General features: G+C 36.7%; 1 protein-coding gene across 1 annotated transcript in view; it reads left to right on the top strand.

Moving 5' to 3' along the window:
• Positions 1–18,849, top strand: part of SPMIP7 (sperm microtubule inner protein 7) — a 57,345-nt gene that overhangs the window by 18,238 nt on the left and 20,258 nt on the right. The window contains exons 4-6 of the mRNA XM_060108818.1: positions 6,611–6,687; positions 8,999–9,137; positions 9,977–10,044. Of these exons, the coding sequence (XP_059964801.1) occupies positions 6,611–6,687; positions 8,999–9,137; positions 9,977–10,044 (284 nt within the window). The remainder of the gene's footprint in view (positions 1–6,610; positions 6,688–8,998; positions 9,138–9,976; positions 10,045–18,849) is intronic.

Raw genomic sequence — 18,849 nt, 5'->3', positions numbered from 1 at the left:
GGAGCTACAGAGAGGGGGCTCTGGAGATCTGGGAGAGAGAATGAGCAGATCTTTGAGCACAGATCTGTGCCTCCTTAAAGGGAAACTACCAAAGCTGAGGAAACACCTATTGTAAAGAACTGGCATGATCATTTTCTGAAGCTCAAACAGGGAATGTCCATGTCCCCATAAAGTAGAAGGAAGAAACTTTTTAGTTCATGAGATGTCAGGTGGACACTTTAGAAGGATGTCACCTCTGTAGTCAGGCTTAGTTAGCCCTACTCTAAAGTTTCCTCTGGACTTTAATGAACAAAGCTTAAAAGCAACCCTCAAAAGCACCCAACTGATTGCAAGTACAGAACTTTGTGCTGGAACAGAATCTAACACTATTTAAGTATTAAAATAAGTTCTAGCAACCAATAAACTAACATTCAAAATAAGCAAAACTCAATTAAAAATTATTTTTATGCAAAGGAGAAGAAAAATATTACCCATAGTCAGGAGCAGAAGTAAGTCAGTAATGCCAGACACAGAAGTGACAGACATGAAGAAACAAGCAGACAGGGATATGCTCAAGCAGCTATTACAAATGTGTTCCCTACATTCAGGATGTAGAGGAGACCACAACTATGATGAGGTGGAAAATGGCCCATACAAACAAGACTCAGAAGGACTTCTAGAGAAAAACACCATGTCTAAAATGAAAGATAAATGGATAGCTTCAAGAACAGAGTAGACACTGCAGAATAAAAGGTCAGTGAAATTAAAGACATAGCAGTAGAAACTCGAACATGAAATACAGAGAGAAAATTAACAAATAAAGCATCAGTCAGCTGTGGGACAGTGTCAAGCAGTCTAACATACATGTATTTGGAATTCCAGGGTAAAAAGGAAGGTGGGAAAAAAATATTTGGGGAAATAATGGCCCAAATTTTTCCTAACTGAAGAAAATTATAAATCTTCAGATCCCAAAAATTCAGCAAATGCCAAGCTGAGTAAAGATAAATAAAACCATGCACATCAATCACATTGTGGAAAAACAGTGATAAAGAGAAAATCCTAAAATAGTTAGAGAAAAAAAATATGTACAGAGGAACACATGTAAGAATGACAGTAGGTTTCTTGTCAGAATCTGTGCAAGCCAGAATAAAATGAAGACACATTTGAAATTTTTAAAAAATCAACTGTGAATACTTTAACCAGAAATAACACATTTCAAAAATAAAGTCAAAACACACAAGGACATTTTCAGAAAAACCAAGCTGAGAAAATTCATTGCTAGCAGACGTAAAGGAAGTTCTTCAGATAGAAAAAACTAAAGTATACGGAAATTGGAGTTTCCACAATGAAATGGATTTGAGATCAGCAGAAATGGTAAATATGTGGGTAAAAATAAAATACTATGTTTTGTTTTTAATTTAGTTAAAGTGTACTGACTGTTAAAGAAACAACCATTACAAGTAGTTAGAAGTTATAGCATATGTAGGAGTAAACTGTATAACAGTAATCCAGGGAATGTCAGGATGAAAATGGGGATATGCTGTTGTAATTTTTACACCATTTGTGAAATGGTGTAATATACTGTAAACCCTAGAATTAAAGATGTGTATTGTAAATCCTAGAGTGACCATGATAAAGGAAAGAAAGAGAGAGAGAGAGAGAAAGGAAGCAAGGAAGGAAAGAGAGAAAGAAAGCTAATAGGCAGAGATAAAATTTAATTGTAAAGAGGGAAAATATTACCTTAACTAATCCAAAACAAAGTAATGCAAAAGGAAAAGGAGCAGGTGAAACAAATAGTAAATAAAGCTAGATTTTAAAGCTAGATTTAAACCAAATTATGTCAATTGCTATATTGACTCTAACTATATATAATTAAATTTAAAGTCAGCAATATTTATGTTGGATTAAAAAAAATTAATACCCAGATATATTCTGGCTACAAGAAAACCATGTTAAATAGAAATAGATAAAATTTTAAGATGGGAAAATATATACTGAACAAAAAAGAGTTAAAGAAAACAGAAATATCTGTAATAAAATCAAATGAAGTAGATTTCAGAACAAGAAATTTTACCAGATAGATATTCCATGATGCTAAAAGTCAATTTATAAAATGACCTAATAACGCAACTCAAATACATGAAGCAAAAACTGATGGAACTGAAAAGCAGATCCACAATCACTATCAGAGATTTAAACACTCCATTCTTAGTAACTGATAGAAAAGGTAGACAGAAAAAAAAAGTGAAGATAAAAGTGAAGATAAAGAAGATATAAAAAGAAGATACAGGGGGCTTCCCTGGTGGCGCAGTGGTTGAGAGTCCGCCTGCCGATGCAGGGGACACGGGTTCGTGCCCTGGTCCGGGAGGATCCCACATGCCGCGGAGCGGCTGGGCCCGTGAGCCATGGCCGCTGAGCCTGCACATCCAGAGTCTGTGCTCCGCAACGGGAGAGGCCACAACAGTGAGAGGCCCGTGTACCGCAAAAAAAAAAAAAAAAAAAGAAGATATAAAAAAACATTATTGACTGACTTGACCTACTTGGTATAGTCCACACAACAACAGCAGAATAGGAATTCTTTTCAATTCACACAGACGGTTCACCAAGGTAAATTGTATTCTGGGACATAAATCAATAAATTAAAAGAATTGAAATTATACACAGAATATGCTCTGATTGCAAATGAATTAGGGTAGAAATCAGTAATGAAAGGTATCAGGTAAAGACTGAAGATGCACACACATGTTTAGGGTCTAGCAATATAGCACGTGGTTACTACATCATGATAAAGTTAAGTCTACCCCAGCAATGTAAGATTTGCTTAACTTTAGGAAATCGGTGAACATAACTAACTGTATCACAGTAGAAAAGTCATATACTCATCTAAACATAGGCAAAAAAATAAAAAAGTTTGATGAAAAGAACTGAAAATTATCCTCAAATTAACAATAGATATCTATGAAAGGGTAAATCAAACAATATTTGAACTCTACACATTGGAGTTCCTAGCCAGCCAAATCAAAGAAACATAAAAATAGTATAAAACTTAAAAAGTGTTAAACAAATCTATTATTCTTGATAATATGATTATGCATGTTAAAAATCCAATTAAATCTGCAGTTAATTTACTAAAATTAAAAAATGAGTGTAATAAGGTTTCTAGAAATAAATATTATTATAAAATCATTAATTGTATTCTAAATATCAGTGAGAAGCAGAACATTTTTAAAAATTTTAAGCTATCATTTAAAATTGCATCAAAATTATTAACTATTGAGTAATAAATCTAACAAAATATATTCAAGAAACCTGTGGCAAAACTAGTAAGTGTATTGAGAGACATTTTAAAATACTGAAATATATAGAGAAATATACTATTATCTGGATTGGAAGACTCAACATTTAAAATTTTTTTAGACCTTTCTAAGTTGATTTATAGTTTCAATGCAATTTCAATCAATATACTATCTGTGTATTTGTGGAAAATGAAAATTTCTTTATAAAATGGATACAGAAACCAAAGAATCACAAATAACCAAGACTATTCTTAGGAATAAGGGAAAAATCAATATTCATTTGTAATAAAAACTCTCAACAAATTAGATTTATTAGGGGACTTCCTCAACCTGATATTTAAGGCATCTGTGATAAACTAAGGCTAAAGTAATGATGAAAGACAATTTTCTTTCTCTAAAATCAGGAACAATACAAAAATGCCTGCTCTTACCACTTTTATTTTCCATCCAGTGGAGGTAATGGCTATTGCAGCAGGGTAAGGAAGAGAGATAGAAGTCATAAATATTGGAAAGGAAGAAACAAATCTATCTTTACATAAAGATGACATAATATTTATAGAAAATCCTCAGGAATCTTCAAAACAACTACTAAAGGTAATAGCTGAATTTATTAAAGGTATAGGTTTATTGCTAATATACAAAAACCAGTTGTATTTGTGCATATCAGAAGGCAACAATTGGAAAATGAAATTTCAAAAGATTCTGTTTACAATAGGGCCAAAATCAACATAGAATTTAGTGAAACACATGCACATGAACATTTTCTTCACTGACAACTAGAGTACATTGCTGAATGAAATCAATTAAAGAAGACCTAAATAAATGGAAAGCAAACCAGATTTATGGACTGAAAGACTTATTATTGTTAATATGTTAATGCTTCCCCAGTTGATCTATAGATAGTTTCAGTGCAAACTCCATCAAAATCTTAAGAGGCACTTTTGAAGAAATTGGCAAGCTGATTATAAAATCAATATAAAACAGAAACCTAAGATAGCTAAAACAATTTTGAATAAGAAGAATAAACTTGGAGGATTTATGCCACCTCATTTCAAGTCTTACTATAAAATTACAATAATCAGTACCAAAGGGAAAATTATAGATACAGATTAACGGAACATAAAAGAGAGTCCAGAAGTGGAGCCACCTAATATATTGCCATTTGATTTTTTTAATGTGCCAAAGCATTTTAGTGAAGAAAGGGAAGTCTTAATATATTACTAAAACACCTGGATATCCTATGGGGAAAAAAATCAAGTTTTACTATATTAACATATACAAAAAAATAACCTTAAAATGGATAATAGGCCTCAATATAAAATTAAGATTGTAAATTTTTTTAAATATTTAGATTTTCAAAATGCATTGTTATGAAAATGAAACAGCAAGCCACACAATGGGAAAATATTCACAATCACATATATGACAAAGGATTTGTATCTATAATGTATAAAAACCTCTTAAAATCAATCAATAACAAGACAAACAACCCAAGTGAAAAGTGAACAAAAGATCTGAACAGACACTTCACAAAAAAAGTAAGAATGGCTAAAAATACATGAAAAGATGTTCAATGTGCTGAGTCATTAGTGAAAAACTGTATATAACTACAATGGCTAAAACTTAAAAGACTGAAAATTCCAGGTGTTGACAAGGATCCAGAACACTGGAACTCTCACACACTGCTGGTGGGATTGTGAAACATTACAGATACTTTGGAAGCTCTTCAACACTTTGTTTAGAAGTTAAACACACACCTATCAAGTGTCCCAGCCATTCTACTCCTAGATATTTACCCAAGACAAATTTAAATGTATGTCCACACAATGACTTGAACATAAATATTCAAAGCAGCTTTATTCATAATTGCCAAAATGTGGAAACAAATGTTCACATGCATGGGAAAGTATGAACAAATTGTGGCATAGTCATACAATGGAATAGTATTCAGCAATAAAAATCTACTGATACATGCAACCACATGAATGAATCTCAAAATCATTATACTGAATGAAAGTAGCCAGAAACAAACTATTACATACCAACTGATTCTATTTACATAAAGCTCTAAAAATGCAAACCAATATAGAGTGACAAAAAGCAGATCATTTTTTGCCCTGGCCTAGGAACAGGGGGAGATATGGATGCAAAGGAGCATGAGAAATACTTCTGCAAAATATAAATGCTCTGAATTTTGTCTGTTGTGTTTTCATGGGTATACACAGCTATAATATCTCATCAAATTGTGTGCATTTATCGAATTTAGTTCATTGCAGTATATTATACCTCAATACAGTTTATTTTTTTAATAAAGGATATGATAAACAACTTTATGCCAGTCAATCTGACAACTTAGCTAAGCTGAGAAAATTCCTTGAAAACACAACAAAACTGACATAATAAGAAAGTCTGAGTAGCCCTATATCTATTAAATAGTTTAATTGATTATCAAAACACTTTCTACAGAAAAAACTCCAGGGCTAGATAGTTTTACTGATGGGCAAGATCAGATATTTAAGGAAGAAATAATATAATTTTACCCCAATAATATATTTGAGGACAAAAGAAGCCTGTCACCAAAATATGAAAAATATATTACAACAAAAATTAGTCTGATATGAAAAGACAAAAAAATCCTTAGCAAAATTTTACTATATTGAATTTGGTAATATATAAAAAGGATGATACATCACAAGTAAGTGGGGATTATTCCAGGATTGCAAGATTTGTTTAGCATTCAAAAATCAGTGACTGTAATGTACTATATATGTTCTCAAACCACCACAGAGTTAAATTAAAAATAAATAACTATAAGATGTCTAGGAAAGCATCAAATATTTTTAAGTTAAACACCACAATTCTAAATAATCCATGGATCAAAGAAGAAATCACAGGAGAAATTAGAAAATGTTTTAAACTGAATGATAAATTTGAAAATGAAACATATCAAATTTTGTATAAAGGAGTTAAAACTCTGCTAAGAAGAAAAAAAGTCTTTTGTATATATATTAGAAAACAAGAAAGGTCTAAAATTAATTACATACATTTCAATCTTAAAAAAAGTATTAAGCCTAAAATCAGAAATGAGTAGAATAACATATATTTGTAAATTTTAATTTAATTAGTAGGAGTATACACACACACACACACACACACACACAATGTAAATTTCCAAGACAATAGAGGAAAGTAGGAAAGCATTAAATCTGGTGGATCCAAGACGTGCTTTGAAAGAAGAAAAATGCAGAAAGAGAGAAAAAGAAAGCATGGTGAATATAAAACATTAGCAATTTTCATTTACATCTAATCTTTTTAAACTTATTCACCCCTTCTAGGATGATGGAGAACCACTTTTACAATCAAACAAGAAATATAATGCAAAAGACTCATTTTACAAGTCCTCTACACAAAAGTAAGCATTTTTCCCCAGTAGAATTTGATTTAAAAATGTATTTCTTTTTTCTTTAATAACACAACTCCTTTGTGTCCACAATATCCTGGATCCTGTGAGGAATTCAAAGACTCTCAGACACAATTCTTTACTTACTTACAGTGATTGCTAAAATAAACAGTTAAAGGAAGAAAACCTATATTTAATAGAAAAATAAAACCAAAACAGAAAGGAAAGGCTCAGAGAGGGAGGACGAGATAAAGATGTCCAGCATCATAGAAAATGAGAGCAGAGAAGTTTGAAGGAGAACTTTTTTACTCAGTCAAAAATCATATAGAGTATCTGTTATGTGTCCATGCCCGCACTCACTCTAAAGGGAGACGGACAATAAGCCACAAACATAATAAGTAAATAGATCATATCTTAGAAGGTGATGAGTCAATGAAAAAAAAGGAGAGAAAAAATAGAACAGGATAAGAATATCAAGAGTGTCCTGTGTGGAGTAACAGGCTTCCATAATAACTAGGAGGTCTGGGTAGGCCTCCCTGAGCGATGAGATTTGAGCAGGAACTTGGAAGTGGGTGATGTGCAGATATCTGGATTGACTACTTCCCAGTCAAAGGGAACATAGAGCAAAAGCCCTGTGTCAGAAGTGTGATTGAGGTGTCAAGGAAGAGCAAAGGCCAGGGGTCTACAGTGCAGTAAGAGAGGGGTAGCAAAAGAAGAGGTCAGGGTGTGCCCAGGAACCAGATCTTGCTGGGCACTTGAAGAGATTGTAAACAGTAGGGTGTTAGCAGTGAAGTGGCCAGATCAGACTTGTGTATCAAAGTAGTCATGGTGGCTGCTGGGTTCAAAGTGGACTGGGTGAGGGGAGAAGCTGGGAGACCAGGCAGAAGGTTGCTGCTGTCAGCTAGGTCAGAGATAATGGCGTTTGGGAGGAGCATGGTAGGAAGTTGTAGCAGTTGCTGGCCTCTGGATACATTTTGAGAGCAGAGTCAACACAGTTTCCAGACTGGAGATTGTGAGTCTGAAAGAAAGAGGCGTGGAGAATGATTCCAAGGTTTAGGGCTTTGCAGCTGGATAGACTGAAGCCATCACTTATCAAGAGGAAGGCAGGTGGAGCAGGTTTGGAGGGAAAGATCAGAGGTCAGTTTTAAATGTGCTGAATATAAAGATGCTCATTAGACATCCAAGTGGATGTGTCAAGTAGGCAACGGGGTCTGTGGGTCTGCAGTCTGGGGGAGAGGTCTGGGCTGGAGGAACAAGTCTGGGTGTCATGGCTTATGGGCAGGGATGTCAAGCCCCAACACTGGATGAGCCAGAGGAGAAGAACAGAGCTTGAGTCCTGGCATCTGTACATCAAGAAAGAGGAGAAAAATGGTGGGGGGATGCCAGCAAAAGGGACTGAGAGGAGGGAACCAATGGGGTGTTGGGGGGAGGAAATGCAGAGACCTAGTGCTCGGGTGGCAAACTAAGAAAGTGCTTTAGGGGCAGGGGGGTGAACATCATGTGAATGTTACTGACTCCTCAGTGGCAGGTAATCAAGATCAGAGGTCTAACTTCAACCATCAGTGGCTGAGTGACCTTAAGCAAACAAATTCAGTTTTCTAAGCCAGAGCTTATTTATTTGTAAATTAATGTTCTTCTTGCCCTGCTGCAAAGCTCAAATGAAATTTTTTTTGGTAAAGTGTAAGATGTATATAAGTGTATGCATTAGTTTTCTATTGCTGTGTAACAGATTACCACAATATGGCAGCTGTACATCATGCCCATTTAGTATCTCACGTTTGCATAAGACAGAAGTGCTGGCAAGTCCCTGCTGAGTTCAATGCTCAGGGTTTCTCAGGCTGAAATCAAGATGTCAGCAGCGGCTGAGTCCCAGTCTCCCAGGATCGTTCGGATTGTTGGCAGAATTCAGCTCAACGCAGCTCTAGGACTCACAGGATGTGTTTAAGGATAACTGAAGTGTGTCTGCTGCTGTTTTCTTGCTTCTTTTTAGGGGTCACCTGTTTAGGTCAGAACCACTTAGGATAATCTGCCTTTTTTTTATTATTAACTCAAATTCAACTGATTAGGGACCTTAATTATCTGTGCACAATCTCTTTTTGCCATATAAAGTTGCCATATAAACTATCATAGGAGTGATACCCTACCATATACATTTGCTCTGCCCACACTTGAGGGGAGGTGACTACATACAGTATGTACACCAGGGGCAGGAATGTTGGGGGGCAGTTTAGAATTCTTCCTACAATAGAATATGATATTGTTAAGAACTGTGCGAACTGAATATGTATTTTTCATAAAATGTCATTATTTAATAATTTCATAGGGCTTATGAAATAGTTCCTTGGGACGAGATGCTACCACCAAAACTTGATCCAGAAGAAACAACAGTGGAAAAAGCTGCTGACCCTATCTCACAGTGTTTTACACTGAAAAGATATGAAGGATTGCCAGCAATAACTCAGGTCAGTGATCACCTCTCATAATGAAGTTTTTTAATACATAAAAGTACACAAAACTAAAAAGGAAATCAATTATATTGAAATACAGCTCTAAACATGGACTCCTAAGAGGTTTGTGAACTACAGGTTAAGAAGCCCACAGTATCTTGAAAAACTTCAGCTTTTACAGAGAAGAAGGATAATTAGAGAGGAAAAGTATAGTTTTAATATAAAATCTCAGCACAGGATTTGTGCACAGAAATTAAAACCAATTAAAGGACCAAAAATGTGCCTGGATTCCTATAACTATGTTTAAGGATCTCTCAACTCCTTTAAAATATTTTTATACCTTGTGAAAATTGGTCTTTCATTACATATTGTTTAGTGTTGAATTATACTTGTATCCAAAGTCCTTCCTGGTGAGATGATGGTCTAAGATGATGGCTCTGGGTGGGGGAGACTAGCCTGGGGCTGTGGAGCATGGGCTAAGGGGGAGCCAAGAAAGCACAGTCTTGGGATGAAAATCCAAACCAGACCTTTCACAAGGGCTTCAGCCCAAAGGAGGTGGCTAACGAGGCAGATTCCAGCTGTGAGAAAACAAACTGACCCTGAGGGTCTGCGAGCAGAGCAGAGACCAGGTGTGGCTCTGGAGCAACCCCCAGAGTGAATAAGGGTGCTCGGGGAGTGCTTTCCATTGGGTGACTGGGGCTCTGGCCTGTGATACGAGAGGACTGAAGCTTGTATACTAGAAATTACAGTAACTTAGAACATATATACTAGAGATTACAGTAATTGGAACTTAAATACTAGAAATTACAGTAACTTGGTTAAATGCTTGTCATTCATTTTGATGGTGATTTTAGATGGTTGGTGGACTATGGGACAGATTTCAGACAAGATCTTTCTTGGCACCAGTCAAACCAGTCAACTTGTAAGTTTTATCTCCTAATGTTCTCATTAGTAGACCTTTTGCTGTCACATATTTATCATAAGAATCAGAGGCTCTAGCCCATGGGTGAGGGGCATGTCCTCCGGAAAACATCCCAGAGGCCCCAGGACTTCGTCCCTGTGGCTGGAAAGAGAGCACAAATCCCAGTTCAGTCACTCAGTGTTGCCAGCTTTCTCTTGTTTTCTCTTAACCCTTCTTAAAATTTAGACTATCAAATATACCACAACCATTTAAAAATAAAGAGTGTTTTATATGTCACTTGATATGAAGAATTATAATGTTGTAAAATGCATGGACTTCAAGGGATTATGAATTATTTTCTATCAACTTTTGTATCATATAGTTATTTTGAGTTCTATTAATGCTAGAAACAATGATTTATTACTAATTTTTCCACGTAGGTAATTTTGTGCATTTAGTCTAAAAAACTTGGTGTTTCTGTCTTTGAAAATGTCACTATTTTGTCTCTTTTTTCTTCTTTTGACCCACAATACAACCATCATCTCTGTTTTTATTTTTTTAATTTATTTTTGAATAATTCCTATATAAAAATGTAAAATAAAAATATGATATAATCTGCGTGTCTACTTCCCAACTATAAAAACAAACCATTACTAACACCACAGAAGCCCCTACATACTTCTCTCTAAGCACATGTGTCTTCCTAAGGGATTGCCATTATTCCGGCTGTGAAGTTTCACATTTTCATACACCCTTAAAGCATATGTGTTATTCTTAACCAAGATGTGGAATTGTACTCCATGTTTACAAGTGGTAAATAAGTGTTCCATGTTTATAAGTGGTATCAAACGTATATTCATACAACTTAACATTTTTGTTCAGTACTGTGTTTGTGAGACTCATGCTGGCATCTCTAGGTGTTCATTTTCTGTGACGCATAGAGTTCCATTGAATCGTTATACCACAATTTATTCATCCGTTCTCATAACTTAATTTTTTGTCTGATTTCTGTTGGAGTTGGAAACAGTGTCCCCATATCTTTATAAAGTATAAAGCTATTTCTGGGTTTTATATAGACATCCTTACATCTACAATTGCTACATCAAGAGGTGTAAACTTCTTTGTGTTCTAAATATTGCTACGTAATTCTCCAAATGAGTTTTACCAATGGACCAACCATCAGCAATGCTTGAATTCCCACTACTGCACTTTGTGGCCAGCATTTGGAATTTTTAAATTAGAAAAATTCTAATTTTAGAAGCATGAAATTGTACTTCATTATAATTTTAACATTTACCTGGTTACTAATAACAATTTTTTTTGTAAGTTGTAACTTACTGCATGTTCACATGTATAACTTACTTGTTCATATATTTTGTCTTTTACTGATTGATTATAGAAAATTTTAAGTCTATTATTCTGGATTAAAATCCTTTATTGGTAATATGCATATCTCCTTCTAGGCTGTGACTTTTCTATTTTATAGTGCCCTTTGCTGAACTGAAGTTCAGAATTTTAATATAACTGAATTCATCAATATTTACCTCCATACCTTGTTATATTTGTGGAATTTTTAATAGATCTTTCCCTATCCAGAAGTAAAAAGGATATTATCCTTCATTTACTTTTTTTCCTAAAAATAATTAAAGTTTTGCTTTTCATATTTATCTCTTTAAAACATTTGAAGTCAATTCTCACTTATGATCTGAGCCAGGGACTCATTTCTCAGCATGACTCGGCAGTTTTTTTCTGTCCCAGTTTAGTGAGTAGACTGCTGAGCAGACTAATGAGTGATTTGTAGCCTGCAACCCATTAGTGGAGAGTCACAACCAGCATTTTGTGAAAATTAAATAGAACAGAAAACATAAGAATGAATCACATGGAACTTTAAACAGATATGTGTATTTTGCAACAAATACTGTGGCCAGTTATGAAGAATAGTGTGAGACAGACAGATAATGCATAAGAAGAATGCATGCGTCCACAGTGAGATAATCCCATCTTTTGTTTCCTGGAGTTTCATATGATGTTCTGGTTTGATGATGGTCAATTTGATCATCACTTCAATGGGAGGGTTTTTAATCTTGTACATTTAATTTTATATTTACCTAATCCATCATTAATTGTAAAGCAAAGTATGGGAGATTTTAGGCCTTAGTCAGCAAAATTAGTAAGTTATTAATAAATTTCAGTTATGGAAAAATAATATCAAAGGTGACATTTTTCAAATCTTTAACAACTGTATGTAGCACTTCAATAAAACCAGCATAAATTGCCCTTTAAAGAAGGATTTTTTGGAGGACCTTCAAGATGAGGAGTAAGACTTCCTCCCCACAAATACATCAAAAATACATCTACACATGGAACAACTCGTACAGAACACCTACTGAACGCTGGCAGAAGACCTCAGACCTCCCAAAAGGCAAGAAACTCCCCACGTACCCTTTTTCTTTTGCCCTACCCACGTACCTGGATAGGACAAAAGAAAAAAGAAAAAACAGAGACAAAAGAATAGGGATGGGACGGGACCTGCACCACTGGTAGGGAGCTGTGAAGGAGGAAAAGCTTCCACACAGTAGGAAGATCCTTCATTGGTAGAGACAGAGGGTGGGTGGCAGGGAGAAGCTTTGGAGCCATGGAGGAGAGCACAGCAACAGGAGTGCAGAGGGCAAAGTGGAGAGATTCCTGCACAGAGGATCGGTGCTGACAAGCACTCACCAGCCCAAGAGGCTTGTCTGCTCGGCCGCTGGGGTGGGCGGGGCTGGGAGCTGAAGCTCGGACTTCAGAAGTCAGACCCCGGGGAGAGGACTGGGCTTGGCTGAGTGAACACAGCCTGAAAGGCCTAGTGCACCACAGTTGGCCGGGAGGGAGTCTGGGGAAAAGTCTGGAACTGCCTAAGAGTCAAAAGACCATTTTTTCAGGGTGCATGAGGAGAGGGGATTCAGAGCACTGCCTAAACAAGCTCCAGAGACAGGCACAAGCCACGGCTATCAGTGCAGACACCAGAGACGGACATGAAACGCTAAGGCCGCTGCTGCAGCCACCAAGAAGCCTGTGTGAGACCACAGGTCACTGTCCACACCTCCCCTCCCGGGAGCCTGTGCAGCCCACCACTGCCGGGTCCCATAATCCAGGGACAACTTTCCCAGAAGAACACACGGCATGCCTCAGGCTGTTGCAACGTCATGCTGGCCTCTGCCACCACAGGCTCACCCCACATCCACACCCCTCCCTCCCCCTGGCCTGAGTGAGCCAGAGCCTCCTAATCAGCCGCTCCTTTAACCCCCTCCTGTCTGGGCAAAGAAAAGATTCCAGAGGGCAACCTACATGCAGAGGAGGGGCCAAATCCAAAGCTGAACCCCAAGAGCTGTGCGAACAAAGAAGGGAAAGGGAAATCTCTCCCAGCAGCCTCAGGAGCAGCGGATTAAATCTCCACTATCAACTTAAGTTATGCTGCATCTGTGGAATACCTGAATAGACAATGAATCATCCCAAAATTGAGGTGGTCGACTTTGGGAGCAAATGTAGACTTGGGGTTTGCTGTCTTCGACTCTTTTGTTTCTGACTTTTATGTTTATCTCAGTATAGTTCTTAGCGCTTGTTATCATTCGTGGATTTTTTTATTGGTTTGGTTGCTCTCTTCATTTATTTAATTACTTTTCAATTTTTTTATTATTTCTTTAATACTTTTTAATATTTTATTTTAATTATTTTATTATTTTTTCTTTCTCTCTTTTTTTTTCTCCCTTTTCTTCTGAGCCGTGTGGCTGACAGGGTCTTGGTGATCTGGCTGGCTATCAGACCTGAGCCTCTGAGGTGGGAGAGCCAAGTTCAGGACATTGGACAACCAGAGCCCTCCCAGCCCCATGTAATATCAATCAGTGAGAGCTCTCCCAGAGACCTCCATCTCAATGCTAAGAACCAGTTCCACTCAATCACCAGCAAGCTCCAGTGCTGGACACCCCATGCCAAACAAGTAGCAAGATAGGAACACAACCCCACCCATTAGCATAGAGGCTGCCTAATATCATAATAAATTCACAAACACCCCAAAACACACTACCGGACACAGTTCTGCCCACCAGAAAGACAAGATCCAGCCTCATCCACAAGAACACAGGCACCAGTCCCCTCCACCATGAAGCCTACACAACCCACTGAACCAACCTCACCCACTGGGGGTGGACACCAAAAACAACGGGAACTACGAGCCTGCAGCCTGCAAAAAGGAGACCCCAACCACAGTAAGTTAAGCCAAATGAGAAGGCAGAGAACCACACAGCAGATAAAGGAGCCAAGTAAAAACCCACCAGACCAAACAAATGAAGAGGAAATAGGTAATCTACCTGAAAAAGAATTCAGAGTGATGATAGTAAAGATGTTCCAAAATCCTGGAAATAGAATGGAGAAAATACAAGAAACGTTTAACAAGGACCTAGAAGAACCAAAGAGCAAACAAATAATTATGAACAACACAATAAATGAAATTAAAAATTCTCTAGAAGGAATCAATAGCAAAATAACTGAGGTAGAAGAACTGATAAGTGACCTGGAAAATAAAATGGTGGAAATAACTACCTCAGAGCAGAATAAAGAAAAAAGAATGAAAATAATTGAGGACAGTCTCAGAGACCTCTGGGACAACATTAAACACACCAACATTCCAATTATAGGGTCCCAGAAGAACAAGAGAAAAAGAAATACACTGAGAAAATATTTGAAGGAATTGTAGTTGAAAGCTTCCCTAATATGGGAAAAGAAATAGTCTATCAAGTCCAGTAAGCACAGAGAGTCCCATACAGGATAAATCCAAAGAGAAACATGCCAAAACACATATTAATCAAACTATCAAAAAGTAAATACACAGAAAAAATATTAAAAGCAGCAAGGGAAAAACAGCAAATAACATACAAGGGAATCACCATAAGGTTAACAGCTGATCTTTCAGCAGAAACTCTGCAAGCCAGAAGGGAGTGGCAGGACATATTTAAAGTGATGAAAGGGGAAAACCTACAACCAAGATTACCCAGCAAGGATCTCATTCAGATTTGACAGAGAAATTAAAACCTTTAAAGACAGTTCTCTTTACAGTAAAGAGAATTCAACACCACCAAACCTGATTTACAACAAATGCTAAGGGAACTTCTCTAGGCAGGAAACACAAGAGAAGGAAAAGTCCTACAAAAACAAACCCAAAACAATAAAAAAAAATGGTAAAAGGAACATACATATCAATAATTACCTTAAATGTAAATGGATTAAATGCTCCAAATAAAAGACAAAGACTGGCTGAATGGATACAAAAACAAGACCCATATATATGCTGTCTACAAGAGACCCACTTCAGACCTAGGGATGCATACAGACCGAAAGTGAGGGGATGGAAAAAAATATTCCATGCACATGGAAATCAAAAGAAATCTGGAGTAGCAATACTTATATCAGACAAAATAGACTTTAAAATAAAGACTATTAGAAGAGACAAAGAAGGACACTACATAATGATCAAGCAATCAATCCAAGAAGAAGATATAACAATTGTAAATATTTATGCACCCAACATAGGAGAACCTCAATACATAAGCCAAATGCTAACAGCTGTAAAAGGGGAAATCAACAGTAACACAATAATAGTAGGGGACTTTAACACCCTACTTTCACCACTGGACAGATCCTCCAAAATGAAAATAAATAAGGAAACACAAGCTTTAAATGACACATTAAACAAGATGGACTTAAGTAATATTTATAGGACATTCCATCCAAAATCAACAGAATACACTTTATTCTCAAATGCTCATGGAGCATTCTGAAGGATAGATCATATCTTGGGTCACAAATCAAGCCTTGGTAAATTTAAGAAAATGAATATTTATCAGGTATCTTTTCTTACCACAACACTATGAGACTAGATATCAATTACAGAAAAAAACTAAAAAATACAAACACATGGGGAGCTAAACAATATGCTACTGAATAACCAAGAGATCACTAAGGAAATCAAAGAGGAAATAAAAAACTACATAGAAACAGCTGACAATCAGAACACAGCAACCCAAAACCTATGGGATGCAGCAAAAAGCAGCTCTAAGAGGGAAGTTTATAGCAATAAAATGCTCCCTCAAGAAACAAGACGCATCTCAAATAAACAACCTAACCTTACACCTAAAGCAACTAGAGAAAGAAAAAAAAAAACAAAAACAAAAACCCAAAGTTAACAGTAGGAAAGAAATCATAAAGATCAGATCAGAAAGATATGAAAAACAAATGAGTGAAACAATAGTAAAGATCAATAAAACTAAAAGTGGTTCTTTGAGAAGATAAACAAAATTGATAAACCATTAGCCAGACTTATCAAGAAAAAAAGAGAGAAGACTCAAATCAATAGAATTAGAAATGAAAAAGGAGAAGTAACAACTGACACTGCAGAAGTACAGGGATCATGAGAGATTACTACAAGCAACTCTGTCAATAAAATGGACAACCTGGAAGAAACGAGCAAATTCTTAGAGAAACACAACCTTCTAAGACTGAACCAGGAAGAAATAGAAAATATGAACTGACCAATCACAAGCACTGTAATTGAGGCTGTGATTTAAAATCTTCCAACAAACAAAAGCCCAAGACCAGATGGCTTCACAGGTGAATTCTATCAAACATTTAGAGAAGATCTAACACCTATCCTTCTCAAACTCTTCCCAAATATAGCAGAGGGAGGAACACTCCCAAGCTCATTCTACGAGGCCACCATCACCCTGATACCAAAACTAGAAAAAGATGTCACAAAAAAAGAAAACTACAGGCCAGTAATACTGATGAACATAAATGCAAATGTCCTCAACAAAATACTAGCAAACAGAATCCAACAGCACATTAAAAGGATCATACACCATGATCAAGTGGAGTTTATCCCAGGAATGCAAGGATTCTTCAATATACACAAATCAATTAATATGATACACCATATTAACAAATTGAAGGAGAAAAACCATATGATCATCTCAACAGATGCAGAAAAAGCTTTTGACAAAATTCAACACCCATTAATGATAAAACCTTCCAGAAAGTAGGCACAGAGGGAACTTACCTCAACATAATAAAGGCCATATATGACAAACCCACAGCCAACATTGCTCTCAGTGGTGAACAACTGAAACCATTTCCACGAAGATCAGGAACAAGACAAGGTTGTACATTCTCACTGCTATTATTCAACTTAGTTTTGGAAGTTTTAGCCACAGCAATCAGAGAAGAAAAAGAAATAAATGGAATCCAAGTTGGGAAACTAGAAGAAAATTGTCACTGTTTGCAGATGACGTGTTACTATATGTACAGAATCCTAAAGATGCTACCAGAAAACTACTAGAGCTAATCAATGAATTTGGTAAAGTAGTAGGATACAAAATTAATGCACAGAAATCTCTTGCATTCCTATACATTAATGAAAAATCTGAAAGAGAAATTAAGGAAACACTCCCATTTACCATTGCAACAAAAATACCTAGGAATAAACCTACCTAAGGAGAAAAAAAGACCTCTATGCAGAAAACTATAAGACACTAATGAAAGAAATTAAAGATGATACAAACAGATGGAAAGATATAGCATGTTCTTGGATTGGAAGAATCAACATTGTGAAAATGACTCTACTACCCAAAACAATTTACAGATTCAATGTAATCCTTATCAAACTACCAATGGGGGCCTCCCTGGTGGCGCAAGTGGTTGAGAGTCCGCCTGCCGATGCAGGGGATACGGGTTCGTGCCCCGGTCTGGGAGGATCCCATATGCCGCGGAGCGGCTGGGCCCGTGAGCCATGGCCGCTGAGCCTGCGCGTCCGGAGCCTGCGCGTCCGGAGCCTGTGCTCCGCAACGGGGGAGGCCACAACAGTGAGAGGCCCGCATACCGCAAAAAAAAAAAAAAAAACTACCAATGGCATTTTTCACAGAACTAGAACAAAAAAGTTCACAATTTGTAGGGAAACACGAAAGACCCTGAATAGCCAAAGCAATCTTGAGAAAGAAAAATGGAGCTGGAGGAATCAGGCTCCCCGACTTCAGACTATACTACAAAGCTACAGTCATCAAGACAGTGTGATACTGGCACAAAAACAGAAAGATAGATCAATGGAACAGGATAGAAAGCCCAGAGATAAACCCATGCACATATGATCACCTTGTCTTTGATAAAGGAGGCAAGAATATACAATGGAGAAAAGGCAGCCTCTTCCATAAGTGGTGCTGGCAATACTGGACAGCTACATGTAAAAGAATGAAATCAGAACACTCCCTAACACCATAAAGAAAAATGAATTCAAAATGGATTAACGACATTAATGTAAGGCCAGACACTATAAAACCCTTAGAAGAAAACATAGGCAGAACACTCCATGACATAAATCACAGCAAGATCCTTTTGGACTCACCTCCTAGAGTACGGGAAATTGAAACAAACAAATGGGACCTAATGAAACTTCAAAGCTTTTGCACAGCAAAAGAAACCATAAAGAAGACGAAATGACAACCCTCAGAATGGGAGAAAATATTTGCAAATGAAGCAACTGACAAAGGATTAATCTCCAAAATATACAAGCAGCTCATGAAGCTCAATAACAAAAGAACAAAGAACTCAATCCAAAAATGGGCAGAAAACCTCAATAGACATTTCTACAAAGAAGATATACAGATTGCCAACAAACACATGAAAGGATGCTCATCACTAATCATTAGAGAAATGCAAATCAAAACTACAATGATGTATCACCTCACACCAGTCAGAATGGCCATCATCAAAAAAATCTACAAACAATAAATGCTGGAGATGGTG

Source organism: Mesoplodon densirostris, chromosome 9 (assembly GCF_025265405.1).
Source record: "Mesoplodon densirostris isolate mMesDen1 chromosome 9, mMesDen1 primary haplotype, whole genome shotgun sequence".
Taxonomy (NCBI): domain Eukaryota; kingdom Metazoa; phylum Chordata; class Mammalia; order Artiodactyla; family Ziphiidae; genus Mesoplodon; species Mesoplodon densirostris.
Note: the sequence above shows the minus strand (reverse complement) of the source record. Positions and strands in the feature narration are given on the sequence as shown.